The sequence below is a fragment of the Opisthorchis viverrini genome (genome assembly GCF_000715545.1).
Source record: "Opisthorchis viverrini unplaced genomic scaffold opera_v5_22, whole genome shotgun sequence".
In the NCBI taxonomy this organism is placed as follows: Eukaryota; Metazoa; Platyhelminthes; class Trematoda; order Opisthorchiida; family Opisthorchiidae; genus Opisthorchis; species Opisthorchis viverrini.
In genome coordinates, this window is record NW_008751678.1 from 2,739,870 (window position 1) to 2,755,825 (window position 15,956).

Here is a 15,956-nt window from a genome sequence, read left to right on the forward strand (position 1 = left end):
TATGAGGTTGATACGAAGAGGACTGAAATCAGTAGGTTGACCTTAGTAACTTGATGTGAAGAATCAGGTTCGAACTTAGACACTGTGCGCAACCACAAACAGTTTTGTTTGGAATGAGCATCATCACAGTATTCTTAGGATATTTCACATAGTTCCGAAACTGAAGACTAGAAGGGCACTCCTTCTAGTGGAAGGCGAGAACTTCTTTCAGAACAATGTAATTTCTGATTTGGCGAAAGGCCTTAGTAAGTCATAATCGTATAACGAAAGCACTTGTTTATTATTGCATGGATTCAGCACACCCAATAGGTCCCACATAGGGTAGATATATTACGGGAAATTCCAGAAATAAAGGTCCACTTCGGCAGCAGGGATGAAGAAAACGATTTCCGGAATTTTCAACAAAGTTGACAGTTTCCTAGCATAGCCCAGTGTTCTCAACCCTGGAGATGCTGCATAGAAGTCTGGTGTAGGGAAACCAACGCAGCGACGAAGTAGGGTGGCAGAAAAAGAACCTGAAAACCGCCGAGACTTGTGAATTTTTCTCGTGCTATTCGATAATTTGTGGCGGTTATCCAACACACAATCAGCTCCAAGGTGATTAGATGGACTAAAAGTCACTCCTATAGGCTATCCTACAGTCCATCTCTGATGCTTCATCATTTCTGTGCATCAGCGGTCTTGTCTGTCTACGCCAGGAACCTTTTAGTTCAACTGACAAGTACACAACAGTTACCTAGGCCCAACTGCCTACACACCTGCGTGCTGCACGGACGTTTGAATCTACCATGAATGATGTCTCCATAAAAGCAGCACAAGTGTATCCCAATGGTTCGTAGATTAGTCGACTTCCAGGTGGGAGCACCAGGCGAAAAAGCCTAACCGAAGTTAACACATGGACCAAGGTTACGATCAGAAGGTTTGCTTCAGGAGGATGGAGATTAGCAACCTGGTCTAGAAAGAAGGGTAATGCTGAAAACTCTACATAGATTTCATGCCATATATATAGACTTCCTGTCACCTGACTCGCTGAATTGGGTTTTATTTGTCGCTAGAAGAGTCTTCCAAAGTCTGCATTAATGTGGAACAAATCACGTATACCGATGACTAACCACAGAAAGACATGCGGGTGTGTCCTTGGTTCTGCTTATCATCAGAGCAGGCACGCAATTAAATCTAGGTGAACACCGTGATTCCAAGTGCTGGAATACGAAATCTTGTCTTGATGCCCTACATATTCTGTGGTAAGTCTCTGATGATGTTAGATGTGACTCCCACTGACTATATTTTAATTGGCAATTGCAGGCCATCAGGTAGGCATGCTGATGGCTTCCGAAGTGTCCCCCTTATTCAATGTGGTCGTGTTCCGTCTGTCTTATTCTAGACACCGAGAGTTCAACTGGACGCACATGCGGCTCAAAGCGAATCACATGGTGCATTGCTTACGTCAACATAGCTCGATGTCGCAGGCCACTCCGAAAACAGAGCCCTCACTGTCATATAAAAGAAGCGGGAAGGTTAAGGTCAACTTATACACCCCTCTGTACACCTATTTGGTTTTGACAGAAGACTCATTTAGAATCTAGCAGGATCTCTCGTTAGTGATGTTCTCAATTGACTGAATGTTGACTCATGAAAATGAGCTCCAAGAAGAGCAAAATCAGTCGTGGGCTGCTGATGGTTTTTAGCAAGATTATGAGCAGTGATTTATGTCCTCACAATGTATTTCTATATCTCGAGTATCCCACCAACTGAAATATGAAGCGGCCTGATACAGCACATTCAGCTGATTGACAACAACATGAAGGGGAGATTCGGCTGTATTTCGGGTGACTCTCCCGCCAAAACTAAGTTTGTATGCACAGGACTGCGTAAGTAGAATTTTGTGCAATTATGGTTCAAGTAGACTATAAGGTTGATGGAAACTCAGGGACTGCGCCTAACTAATGAGCCCCGAGAAAGGCGGAACCGTTTGCGCCTGCCGAAAAGTTTTCAGGAACCTTACAGATAGTGATTTATGTTTACATAATTCGAAGTCACCTTTTTATTTCCAGGCTGCAAAACTGGGAGTAAAATGCCACTCCATTCAACAAGAATGTGTTGATACACCAAGCTAATGATTCAGCCAGTAACTGGCGTACTGACTAGATGTAAGGCAGAGCCCGCAAAACAAGCGGGGTAATTCAGCTGATATTCGCGAATTTGAACGGCTTGGAAAATCAAATGCGAAAAACAGCTGCCCTACAGTTGTATTCACTACATTTTTCAACATATATATCCAACCATGATGTTGTACACAAGGGACTGACAGACGGTAACCGGTTGAAAAACGGAGGCAGGAGGCCTTCGGCCCTACTGCTTTGATTATTTATTGGCGAGTCCTCAAACAATTAACATGCTCATTCTGTCAGTGTGAGTTTCTGCGCAGTTGCAAGGTAACTGGAAGAGTATATGAAGAGTGAATAATTTCGGCCTGTGTCCAGCTTCAGCTGTCTAAGTACAATTTACTTACTAGTCCAAATAAGGCCGGGTTGTGAGGCCCCGAAAACTAGCTTTTGGGGCTCATGATGCAAATCTTGAACAGCTTCATGAATAAAACCTTCAACCGGTTTACTCATACAGCAGCTGCATTTCGATGAGGCGTTTTGAATATTCATTAGTTATACTCCCGTAAATTTATTTAACCGATGACTGTCTATTCGTTTCGTCTGCTTCCAACGCATGCTTGCGTGCTTACGTCTCGTTACTGAAGCAATTAATACAAATTTTCGCATCCCTCTGTATAATCCTATTGCCTGTGCTTGCGAATAGTGCGACTAAATAGTCAATATTCATTCACTGAATAGTTCATCATAGGGACGGGTTGGTCAACATGACGATCAGAGCCTTCTAGTCGTCCAAGTAACTGACCTTGAAACTTCGAATTCATAAGTGACTGCCAACCGGGGACAGCAAGTTCGAACTGTACAGTCGTTGTCAAAATTGAGCTGCAAAGGAGAGGGTGCAAGTAAAAATACGGTTAGAGATAAAGCCATTTTAGCATGATCTCTTGAAAACAATAAGATGCAACGTAAAATAATTAAGGATATGAATTAATTGTGTTCAAAACTAGATCCGTGTAACCGGGAATCGGGCACGTAGGACATGGGTTTTCCTTTCGGGTAAGATGTCCATGAATGAACACAAACAGCATCTGTCACTTCGGTATGCCCATAAACAAAACTGAGGTTGTTTCATAAGGCTATGTTTTACAGCTCAACAGGTCTAAGCAGTGACTCTAGCTGACATACTCTGCCTATTGTATACAATGTCAAGGCGTCGTTTGTTCATCTAAACCTCTCAGTTTCCCTGGACACGGTTGATCTTGACTACTTGTACACATGCTGACAGACAGAGTTAACACCGGGCAGCTACAACAACAGGTACATAAACAATATGGTCAACGAAACCGTGAAATCGATATTGAAATGTTTCAGCAAGCCTGCATACTGGTAATCACAACGCTACTCAAGGTGTCACCTTGTGACTGCTTGGTCACACACCACACCCAAACAGGAGTTATGCTACCAGACTAAGAAGCGGTGATCAAAATACAAATACACTCATTGGCTTGCAGCTGTACGAAATGTTACAAAAAGGCTCAAAAACGTGTATTTCGATTATCAGTCCATGAAAGTTAGATCGAACAGGATGTTCGGAGGAATCACATCTGTTCATGCCGTAAAAAGATACTATTCTAGTTAGGCAATTTTTTGTGACTCCATTTGTGAAAATCTCCACACAGTAACTGACAATCACCTTGGCATGACCGAATATCATTGAACAAGCTTCATTCGAGTCTTTAGAGCTAATTGACAGAAAACATTTAGCCTATTTGACTCGATTTCACCATATGAATATAAGCCTTGAAATTTCATCATTTAAGTGAAGTGAATCTGTGCCGAGAAGCTGAGAAGTACTGTGTTTCTGTTTCATCCTGGTCGCCAAGCAATAGCTGTGTGTATCTCACGAACCTCCAGTGAATTCGAATTCGGAGCATTCCGCTTGTAGCTGAGCCACATAACATCCTTGCAGCTGAGAAGTCAAACTAGGATCAGACTTCATTACCGGTGAAAATCACACGCTCATTCACTCTAAGCCCACCCGATGGTCTAAGAGGAGACTTAGTAGATAGATTTTTGGTAATTTGAAAAGCCCCCCACAGTACAGTCGACTGTTCATTGTGTGGACCTACATTCATCTGCAAACCAAACAGCAACGCAACTTATGAAAATCAGACATACTCTGAGGAATAATATTGCAGAACATTTTCCATTGTCCAGGTTTGACCTAGTACTGTTGCCTGTCAGCTGCACACACACTTTTTTTCTGGCTTTAAAAGTACATAATTTAGGACTCCCAATAAACCACATTATACCAGTTTTTCGCATGTACTAGTGTTTGTGTACCTTAGAATTGCCATTTTTCAAAACATGTAGAACAATTTACTCAGCTGACTTACTTTAATCAGTTGGCTGTTCTCACGAGGATTTGAAATGGGGAACTGATCCATAACTCCCGCCGTTGGATACGGTACTGGTAGATCGGCAACCCACCGAACACCAATTTGCACTGGACTCGTTTGATCCACTAACTTGGTATCCTGATTACACGAGGAGTTATGCAAAAAGATCTGGTAGTTTTTGCATCCATACCATATTTTAAAACAGTGGATGAGATGCAGTTGGGAAAAGTCGCCCATCCATCAAAAAAGCAAAGACCCTACTTTTATCAGCCATCCCCCCAAAACTCCAGCTGGGTAATCACTACGAATGTTCAAAGTCTTGATGGCTTCGTACCACCTGTTGATCTAAACGAGAGATTGTAAATTTAGGTTCCGAGGCGTCGGTCAGTAGTAGGATGACTTATGAATATCATCTTCGAGTATGCTCACGTATATTCACCTGCGCATACTATTAAATACTGTCCAGAAGTAAAACCGTTCAAACTAGTTCAAAGATCTTGAGTTTTGGTACACACTGTGCGTCAGAACAAACAGCTTTTCAGTTGCCTTTAGGGCCATGTTTTTTAATCTTTTTTTACCAATCTGACTGCGTTCACACTAATTTAAACTCCTGAATGGAATGACAAAATGTGATTAGCTTCGACACTTTTCAGTCCCAGACTAGCAAACGCCCAAGAAAATACCGATCCAATTTTGATCTGGTGTTGGCTTTGCTGATTAGGGTTGAGTTAGACCTCAGTGTCTCCGAAACATGGTTCCGGTCTGGTAGGAATGTCAGGTCAGTCATGCTGAGGTACGCTGGATGGTTTTCGGGAAAGTCCACTCTATCCATGCTAATTGGGCCATGTACTTCAAGTGCCAGATGTTGATCCCTAGAACCCTCTTTTCTCAGCCTAGAACAAGATGAAGACGACCCAGGGCCCGTCGGCCCACCACTTTGCAACGAAGCATAATACACTTACCGATCAATTCAGTTGTGTCGGTAGCTACCGTCTTTCCGGATGGAAACCGTGGGGTGAGACAAACCAATTCTTAGTGAAGCTGACAGTCAACAGCGCTCTTGCATCAAAGCTATCGTTTTCACTGCCTAAATCACACTTCCTGTCGAAGTGGACAAATATTTGTCGACAGTGCGTAGATCGGACCATCAAATCTAAAGCGTGGCTTTGGCCCCCTTATCATCATTCTTCTCAGTGAACGGAGCTGTAGTACCCGGAATCGCTGTACTTCGGTGCATATTTTGTGAGCTGAAAACTGAAACCTGATGAACAGGTGGCTTCAACAGAAGAATTGCCAGCACCTGCTCACAGGTTTACGTGGTTTGAAGACTCGTCTATGAACACAAGACTTTCGTAAAAGCTTCATGACTAGACATGCAGAACCGAGTTTTATGGTGTCATTCGCGTTAGTATGCTTTGTGTTCTATGGAGAATGTGATCTCACTCGAATTATGGACACACCAGATAGAACTGTGACTTACTAGGAGATTCAGACTTGAAAATAACCACAGCTAGCACGTACTGGTTACTCCCCCAGAGAAAAATGTGGGTATGTTCAGTTAGTTGTGAGCTTATTGCCCGGCCGACGAGTAATTCTGTCGTCGGAATAGTAAGACTCTAGGCTGGGAGGAACATAAGTTGAGGTCGGATGGGGAGACAGTGATGAAGGTATTCCAAGTTTGAGCAAAGGGCTCAAGCCCGCCTAAGATATACCTGGCAATCTGTGGTAGGGCTTCTTGCTCAATTTTAGTCGGTGAGGCCTACACATCCACCGAACATGAAACTCTACGGAGACAACAGCGAGAATACAGACAGTCTAAACTTGTATAAAAGTGTCTCTCAGGCCTAGTTCCCTGTTCCTTCGACAGCGATCCAAATCAAGATCTTTGGATATATGGAGCACTCAAAGAGCTCTTTAGAGATGCAGGTAGTTCCTGGCTGTTGACACGGTGCAGTAGACTGCTAACTAGGTACGAGGAAGATAGGGGAGATCCTGAATAAGTTAGTTGATAGAGGTCCTGGTCAAAGGAAGTTGCCAGGTCCGTTTCTCATACAATTAGCCTACAATTTCACTGATAATGTATTCCCATGTATTCTCACTAGGAAGCAAGATTTTGATGGCAGCATCCTCTAGCTATATTGAATACAGATTCCTGTGAGGAATAACTGGTGAACAACTTTTTCAATGCATAATAATAGTCTCTGACTGAGGAAAGTATGTGAGAGACGTAAGTCTTGATTGGGGATACTTAAACCAGTAACGCACTTCACGTGACTGTGGACCATCAGTCCCACTAGTAATCTACCGCATCAATGGCTAGAAACTTTAGGGGAAAATCAAATATACGTCACCCTATTCTCGTTTCATTAAAAATACTGAGATACTTCTTCGATTTACATAGCGGTCAACGCCAAATTTCGGACATATTAAATGAGTTGGAAGATTAGGCACTCATAAATACATTGCCTGTATACGATGGGAGAATAGTGTAACTTACTCGGAACACTATCCGAACGGTTTTTGCTGTTCCCTGGTCGAGTTCCACCGGATACTTATAACTTCGATCCTCCATCCGTTCACGGCACGTTGCCTCAAGATCTATCGGCAAATAACCACCAGGACTGTTCACAGCAGCCGATGATGCAGATCTATTCACCGTAAAGAACCGATCTGCCTGGTCTGCATAATCCTTGACACTTCTCTCACCAATGAAGCTAACAGGGACGATGGATAAATCGTGGAAGAGTGTACTGGACGCCAAGCTAACAAAGCCATGGGACCCACACGTCGAATCTTTCGGCTGTGTCGTGATTTCCTCACTTCCTGCGGGTATTTCCTCCCACAATTCACGCAACCAGGGAGTGGGTGGATCGGACTTGAGCAGAACAGTAGCTCTGTAGCGAACATCGGGCTTGCATGGCTTGCTGAAGTAGTTTGAAAAAAATCTGTGTTTAGAATCCACAATCTGGAAATCTGGACGGCTCGCAATGTGTACGTAGAAATCCCGGGACAGTTAAATAAAGTAGCCGAATCGAACGCCGAAGTAGAGGCCACAATAAGGGGAAAATATAAAAGCTCAGTGTAAACTCGCAACGGCTCCGTGCGACTGCCGTTAGCGTATGGGATAACGCTTCTCAAAGAAGAGCTTTTCTTTATATGGGGTTAAAGAGTGCCACAGTTGGAGAAAGCAATGAAGAAAGGGCAAAATATGAGTTCTATCAATTCTCATTTGATGAATACCAATAATTAGGACCGTGACCCTTGAACACAGAGCATTTAATGCCTCCGAACACTACGGCATAATTAATAAATCCCAATGAAATCCCAACTTAATAGCAATATGTGGGAGAAGAACAACACAACGAGTGGAATTCACAACGACAGAAACCTCTCCCATGGAGGAATAGTGACCTAGTGTGAGTTTCATTGCGCAGTGATGTTCACGTTTCTCTCATTTTATAGTACAAGATTCACAGTTTACCTAGTGGCTGAAGATAAAACTGAGCTGTGACCACTTAAGAGGATAAGCGCCAAGGCTAGACACCCAAATGCTTGAGCAATCCAAATCAACATACGCTTAACCGTCCACGGATGGAGAAATAAAGTGAACTTATGATAGGTAGCTCTCATCTGGAGTATTCTTCATAGTTCCAAGTCAAGTTCATTCCTATACTCATTCTGTACGCCAGTCTCCACAAAAGCATTGTTTAAAAACCCTATAGCTTATACATATGATTATTTTTCTGTCTACAAGTGACCACTTCGATCCATGACAGCCATATTTCACTCATAATGAAACATGGAGGTTCAGAGTTTTCATTGCCCTACTTAAAACCCGTAGTATAGTATATTTAAATCATCACTGGTCTCTGTAACATGCCTTAGGCATGAGAAGTGTGTGGTGCTTTTTCACAATAGGCTGACCAATTAGTGAGTCCGTTTTTAACCATGCCAACGATGAGTCAAGAACTCGCACTCAAATATGTAGGAGGGTATTTGCATCATATTTGCCAAGCGACGTAGGCGTACGCTGCCTTATTCTCGTCAGTCACATCACAGACATGAAAAGAACCGAACGTCACGGTGATAGGTGAGGGGCTGATGGTAGTAAATCGTTCCTTACACTCAGTGGCTAAAATTTGGTACAGTTTCGGATAAAGAATTCTGAAGGCCAATAAAGATTCAAGGCTTTCGTTCGCGCCACACTGTTCCTGGGCCCAGTTGCTTTACCCTTCCAGCGACACTGGAATGCTGATTTACTGATTGATTGAGTAACCAAAATTTTGGCTTATGAAGTGCAAACCAATGTGAGCAGCTTGAGCTCTTAATGTTATTGATATAAGACATGGTGAACCCAGTGAATGAGAAAAGGTTCACTGTGTAGGCAAATGTGTTCAAGAAAGTGAATGCAAAAAATAAGGGGTTACGGATTAGACAAAATAACAGGTGCGTATTCTTAAAAGACCGATGTGTGATGACTTTGTCGGTCCACAGAGTGAAACAGTCATTTATATGGGGACCAGTTATATGCTTAAATGTTCTTTTTCCACCTATTTTTTATTGGAATTATTTTGAGAGTTGTCCACTTGTTCTGGATTAGATAATCTGAAGTGGTATTGAAGGAGATCTGAGGTATTAAGAGGCTGAGCACAACAATCCAGAGCAATTTACACACGTCACTGAAGATAACTGTGTCGGTTAGCGCTTTAACTGGTCGTGAAAACCAGATCATGCTGCGACCCGGTCAAGGCTAGTGCAGCTAAGCTGTATCTCCGTAACACATATAGGATTACATATGTCGACTGAATAGGGATCGGAACAACCTGATTACACAGTATGACGGTTAGTACACCGCGACATCATTCTTTAATCATAGGTGTCCACCAGTGGAGAAAGGTGACATCTGGCTGCAAAAGCGGTAAACAAACTCAAGGAATTTGATCTCCAAATTTAACATCTGGAGATAAAAAGCTGGTCGGTGTTGCGGGGCAAAGTTGATTGACAAGACTTGAAGTAGTTGACCTTCAAGCTGTCTTGATCAGACAACATTCGTTGAGAATACATTTAATTTAATTTTTTAGCTCTGTGCACACACTCTTGGTGCCTGAACCCCATTTTCGGTGTAAATCACCTAACAGGTGGAAAAAAATAGCTGAACACTTGAGGCAGCCTAGTGCAACAAAACGGAGACTAGGGTAAATTGAGCACAGGAACCAAGAAGCCAAGCTTGAAATAATGTTTATACCTACAACAAGGTCAATGGCCTCTCAACAAAGTGGGTTGCTTGTTAATGTAAATTTGTTTAAGGTTGATAATGTATACATTCATTTTCACATTAGTTTATCTGCTTCTAGACGAGCAGTTAGAGAGTCATTTGGACGCCTCATAGTGAAACAATCGGTAGTGGTGAGCCCGCTGTACTGTTCAGCATAAGTGATTTACTGTTGAGTAGTAAAACACTCATAATCAAGTTGTGTGCACATCTCATGAGCGATAGTGTTCATTCAAAATTCAAAAGCAATCGTTAAATTCTGTTATAGGTTCTCCGGTTGTCCGACTTCTCTTGTCGTTGCTAATCAAAGCATCTTTTGTGTTTTCACAAGGGCAAATCTACTTACATTGCTTACTTATATTACTTATGCACCAAACAGTCAATACACGTGTAGTCCGGGTCAACTATTCTGTTGTCAAGTAACGATTATTTGTTTACTCATTTCGAAACATTGCTTGGAAAGCTACTAGTATCCTAATGTGGCATAGTCGAAAACAGTGATGTTACTTTTGTGCACCCCTGAGAAACCTCTAGGCTTAGGTTTGAAGTGTCCAGATCAGACGAAAAGTTCATAGATCCACAAAGTAAAACTACGAGAGATTTCATGGAAAAAAACGGGATGTGGTGAGTGCCTAAATGGGTGCAAAAGAGTTTCATCGATTTTGTAGCATATCTCACTGGTAATCTTGTCCTTAGTCTCCAGTAATTTTAAGTTAGCTCCCGAAATTAGAGCGAATAACATTGCGAAATTTCAGTTGACTTAGTGCAAACAAGTAAATTACGAAACTAGATAATGACAACGGTATACCAAATGTATTACTTACTCCACGTCAACCAGTTTTTAGCGATTTACCACAGTCAATTCTAACTAAGAGATTCAAACCGAAAAACTTTGCGAACACAAAACCGTCCTACGCAATTAACCTCAGACGACCCAAATGAATAAAGTGACCTTACACTAGTTGGTTCAGGCAAAATGTTGCGTATAACACCCAATGATCTATGCACCAGGAAAGGTAGTCTGGTTCAATGGGTAAAGACCCCGAATAGGAGCTGGAAACTTCAAGGTGACTGCAGGATCAGATGTTAGGAAAATCACAGCACTTGGAAATGGCACCGTATAACAGTTCATTGTTCGCCGTAGAGAGCTTAGATTCCTAGTGAAGCTAAAACCATGTTGTAATTTGAGATTTGATAAGCCAATGATTCACTCATGGAATGCAATTACTAGTTGACAGTCAAAACGCTTAATGTAAACGATGAGTGACCCTTATGGAGGGTCCGCCTTCGCCCACCTGCCACATCTTCGTCAAAGTAGGGAAGCCCATTCAAAGCAATAGTTTCGCTATCTGTAAAGTTACAGGTCACTTACCCGTCAACGCTAGTATAGGTCATGAAAATTTTCGTATTCAGACACCGAACTTTTGGTGCCATATACCCCGGTAGATTTGAAGCTTCTGCGGTGCAGTCGGGTAGTGAGTCAAGATTGCTGGGTATGCGTGTGGAGCCGTCAGGAAGGACAAGATGTACTTTGAACCTGAAAACAATGAAAATGTACAACCCATGAGAAAAAATGATCAGAGACAATTAAGAACGGCTGATTAACCTGGAACTTAGTTAATTTGAGCCTGCGTACTAACCAAACTGCCGATTTTGTTGACCAAATCTAGAGGCATCGTGGTATCGCTTAATCAAAGCTTTCAGGAGGCTTAACTATGTAATTGCAAAATCCCCGTCAACAATTTGTAACTGCTAACAGTTTACTGAATGTGGCGATTTGCCCTTCAGTATGTGCATGAATGTGGGTTTACAAAAAGTCGCCTATATACTATCCTTGGCTGATCACTCATAGGAATCTACTTCCTAGTTTTGTCAATTTATTTTGATCGAGCTGCAGTATTTGACGTCCTCCCGTTACATGAATGGTTGTTCGTATAGAATCAGCTTATAACTGGTGGTTTGGATATTTACCTGAGATAGCTGGTGAACGCAACCAAAAGTGTGAACGACCGACCGGCACATTTGATGATCACAATCGCTGTCTCTTTATTCGACCAAACGCAAAACCAATATTGGTTTCATCTATCTGCTCAGCATAAGTTAGGACTGAACCAATTAAAGTTGATTTATCAATCAGCCAATGCACCAACGGATTCTCATTCATCGTAAGGTAAGAATTACTTTGTTTGCAATTTAGGATTACATCAACGGGAAACTCAGAAGAATCTCTCGTTCAAATAGTTTTTTAAAGAAATGTAGGCCATATGGAGGAAAATAATTAGACATCTTGAGATGTGAAAGGGTATTTATCCGGCCTTTTTAGCCGAAAAACATCATCAACAAACGTAGGTCCACCATTAATCTGCATTTTTATCTGAAAATGTCAGTCCACTTTCAAGTACATTCAACTCGCTGCTAGATCATGAAATATGATTGACGAAATTTCAACAACCAAGCCTATCTGATGAGCTCAAGAAAAAGTTGGTAGTGGGCAGTGCGGTGGCTGTTCAGCTCATGGTCTATAGTGGTTTATGGAAGCACAGATAAGTGTGGCACTGCATTCTGACCTGCACCCTTTCATGAACTACATTTTGCTTACTTTATTATTGGTCTGGTTCGCAAAACGACCACCGCGTCGGACAGCGGAGCACCGAGGGCCAAATCGGCATATCCATTACCGTCCAGATCTAGTCCTTTGAGACCAACAGCAAAACCCAGCCCTCTTAGCGGCACATTCGTGGCCAGTTTGGGTGTACATATAACCTGGAATGACAGGACACGCAAAAAGCTGAGGAATACACGATGGACACAGGTGAGACCATGGGATATTATGTGGGACAAAACGGTGCGAAAATACCTCAGAACAAAGACGGGCCCAACAGTCATGAGGTTATCGCTTCAAAAGGAAGGGTTAACAAATGTTTGGAAAGCATAAGGAGCTCAATTTGGAAGACATAAAATAACAAAAGACTACCAGGTAGCTCGCAACCACCTGAGGACTCCTAATAATGGATATAAGCAATGCATAGCCATAACAAAAACCCTGGATGAGAAAGACTGCACCGGAGGTACGCAAGGAATTGTGTTTAAATTTTCCACAAAAAGAATCGGTTCATTAAAGAAATGTTGGAATGGGAGATTGTGGATTTCGAGGCAGAAGTTGCAGAGGTATGTTTGAAAATGTCAATAAATTGACAAGTTCACGTGCTGGTGTTTCAATTAACATTTGGCGAGCGCTGAAGGAAGATCTTTGGCTGGTGTTATAGCAGCATCGCTTCTGAGCAATCTCACATAGCTCTTCAGGGTGAAAAATCTATTGGTATACAGTATCTGTAAACCTTCTGAATTCTCTGTAAGCTCTAAACGATGTTAATGCATGTTTGGTTATCTTCAGAATACTGTGAGGAATTGAACTGGGCAGTGAGTTCCTGCTTTTCCTTCCAAGGCCGATGACCTAGCTCACTGTTTATCACCGATTTATAGAGCCGTTGAAAAACCCATCGAGTTCGGGTTAGAGAGGAACATAAATTGGCCAGGTTTCAGCCACTTTGGGCTGTTCCAGATTTTAATGGTGACATTAGCAGGAAGGTTCCCCAAGTGACAGGAGCACTACACTTGTACCACTTATTTTTGCTTGACCGGCATACAGTGATAGGTAGGAATGGAACTACTGTCCACAATACGGCTGACATCCAGGATACAGCAGATTTCAAATTTACTGTAGAAAACTTCATATGCGTCGACAATCCTTTGAAATGTAAGACACCATATATCCGAAATGCAGGAGTGCACTCAGCTTCAATTAGTAGCCCGAATTCTAAACAAAGGAAACAGTAGGAATCACACGCTTATGCATAGAAGGTGGCGCTTGTCAAAACCCATCAGTGTGGCAGCTCCCGAAAAAATGACTGTGTTGATAAGCCGAATTTTTCACTTCACCTCCAATTAAGTTGTCGTCTGCCACAGAATCTAACGTTCTGTCACTGTAAATCGGCCAGTGCGAGTTGAAAATACTCGTTATGTCAATGGCGAATCTAATTGTTTTTTTCGTTCACTTCCTCCCGAAATCCCAACATATGATTATCACTTGGTCCAACATAATTACTGCGGCGACCTGCAAAATTTCTTTGAATAAGAAATCATGCGTTTCACCTCAAACTATCGACTGATTCAAGAACCATTGCAGTCCGTTCCTTATAAAATGATATTAACGAAAAGCCCATTAAGTGTTATCAAGTACCTAGTATTGAGACGCCGGTGATGACAGAAAGGACTATAAAGCTGGACTTAGTGTAAACTGGATATCAATGGACGAATACAGTCATACTGTGAGCTCAGCGCGTAATGAGAGCGAGTAGGGTTTTATCTGGATCTGGTTATCTGGATCCTGGCCTTTATCCGGGTCATGTATTTGGTTGGATTGCTATCAGATGGTCTCAACGAATTGTTAACTCCTCACTTCTGTGGAATGAAGTAACGCGAATCCCTTGAGTCCAGTCCATCCAGTTCTTCTTCCTGAATTGACTTTTTCACAAAATAATACTGTTCTTGGTTCCAGAGCCAACACGGTGAAGAGCTGTTTCTACTTAGGTGACAGATCCGACAATTTGCATTTGTGTGTTTGACTTAAATTAACTAGATTGGGCTGTGTGTAAATTTACTTGGCAATCCATCGCCTTGTAGGTGAGTACGTACGCTCACTCACATCATGCCAGTTGGTCTTAGTGCGATGTGGACTTTGGGCGAGCAACCGGTGAGTCAATAACAACCACTTGGCACAGTCAAAAACAAAACGACGCACATTGAATTACACAGTGAGCTATGGCGTGTGTAACAGAGCGAACTGCGGCCTTGAAAACACCGCTATGTTTGTGCATGCGCACCTAAAATCAGTGACTTTGCGCAGATGCACACAATCGACACCGGTGTCCGCCAACTGCGCTGTTTTGTAGTGTGCGCGTATGCGGACAAACTCGCCTGTATGTCGGACTCGATACACCGAGTATTGAAATACGAGTCCTGAGCATTGGAATTCGACAAGTAGCAACTGGTGAGTGTGCACATTTAATGCCTCCAGCGGAGTGAAGAAAAAAGCAACATCATCGTGGCGTAGGATGATAGATCCTAACACCGTTGAAGTCGAAGAAGAACCGAGCGCGGATATCCATGATTCTAACCATGATTATCTATTGATTAAACATATCTGATCAAAATACAATACACTTAGCTGGAAAAGTAAGCTAGCTGCAGTTACCAAACTTGCGAGAGTTGGGTCATGATTCGAACGAGGCAGGTTATGGTAGTTTATCCGGAGGGAATATATTTCAGTGGGGTTTGTTGGAAAAAAGGAGACAGTTCCTTGAAATCCACTCGTTTTAGTGCATAAATAACTCATCCAACCCTATTACAGTGGTTCTGTGGAGAGATCTGGAGAGATCTTATCCAACGAAAAGGAGGCATTTTCTTGTTGCTGGTGTTTGTGCTCATTCTTATTTGGTGATAGGACATGTCAGACCATGTACATTGTGGTCACGTTATGTCACAGTGCTCAAATTTCGCGGGACTGATGGTGATAGGCATTGCACAGAACAAACCACAACTTGAGTCCATCGGGGAATGCAAATTTACGTATGTTCTGTGCCTGCTTTTCTTCTACAAGATGTACGATTTACAAAAGTATGAAATGAACCAATACCCGAAAAAGTATTTGAAAATCAACAAACATTTCGGAACATGATGGTCGGGCAGTGATTGCTTTGCCCATTTCCGTCGGATTTATGTACCTTCACAACGTCCAAGTTGACGTTGTCGACTATGAACACTATCAGTGTGGATCTAAAAGTAACTCACACACGGTATTCCATTTAAAAGTGCTTGCTGCATTCTTTAGATATCGTATTTCAAACCAGCTTCTGGGGTTGTGTGAGAGAGCAGAGTACATCAAAACCGATAACTTCATAACATCCTTCTCGTAAGTAGCACTTAACAGTGACCTTTCACTAGTGTTGACGAGTGCTATTCCAGCCAAAGCGCTGTACATACTTCCAAGCGTGTATCTCTGCTCACGCTGTGTGTACATTCACACCTCAGCTCAAGCACGTTGAGATCTCCTTGATCAGCCAGTTTGAAGTGAGTAACTAATGAACTTTCAATCTCTAACTTATCATTCGACTCATAAAA

General features: G+C 42.3%; 1 protein-coding gene across 1 annotated transcript in view; it reads right to left on the minus strand.

The window, feature by feature from the left end:
* Window positions 1-15,956, minus strand: part of T265_01999 (hypothetical protein) — a gene marked incomplete at both ends in the record, with an annotated part of 89,681 nt that overhangs the window by 45,173 nt on the left and 28,552 nt on the right. Inside the window, 5 exons of the mRNA XM_009166137.1 lie at window positions 2,911-2,987; window positions 4,502-4,642; window positions 7,002-7,428; window positions 11,149-11,313; window positions 12,376-12,539. Of these exons, the coding sequence (XP_009164401.1) occupies window positions 2,911-2,987; window positions 4,502-4,642; window positions 7,002-7,428; window positions 11,149-11,313; window positions 12,376-12,539 (974 nt within the window). The remainder of the gene's footprint in view (window positions 1-2,910; window positions 2,988-4,501; window positions 4,643-7,001; window positions 7,429-11,148; window positions 11,314-12,375; window positions 12,540-15,956) is intronic.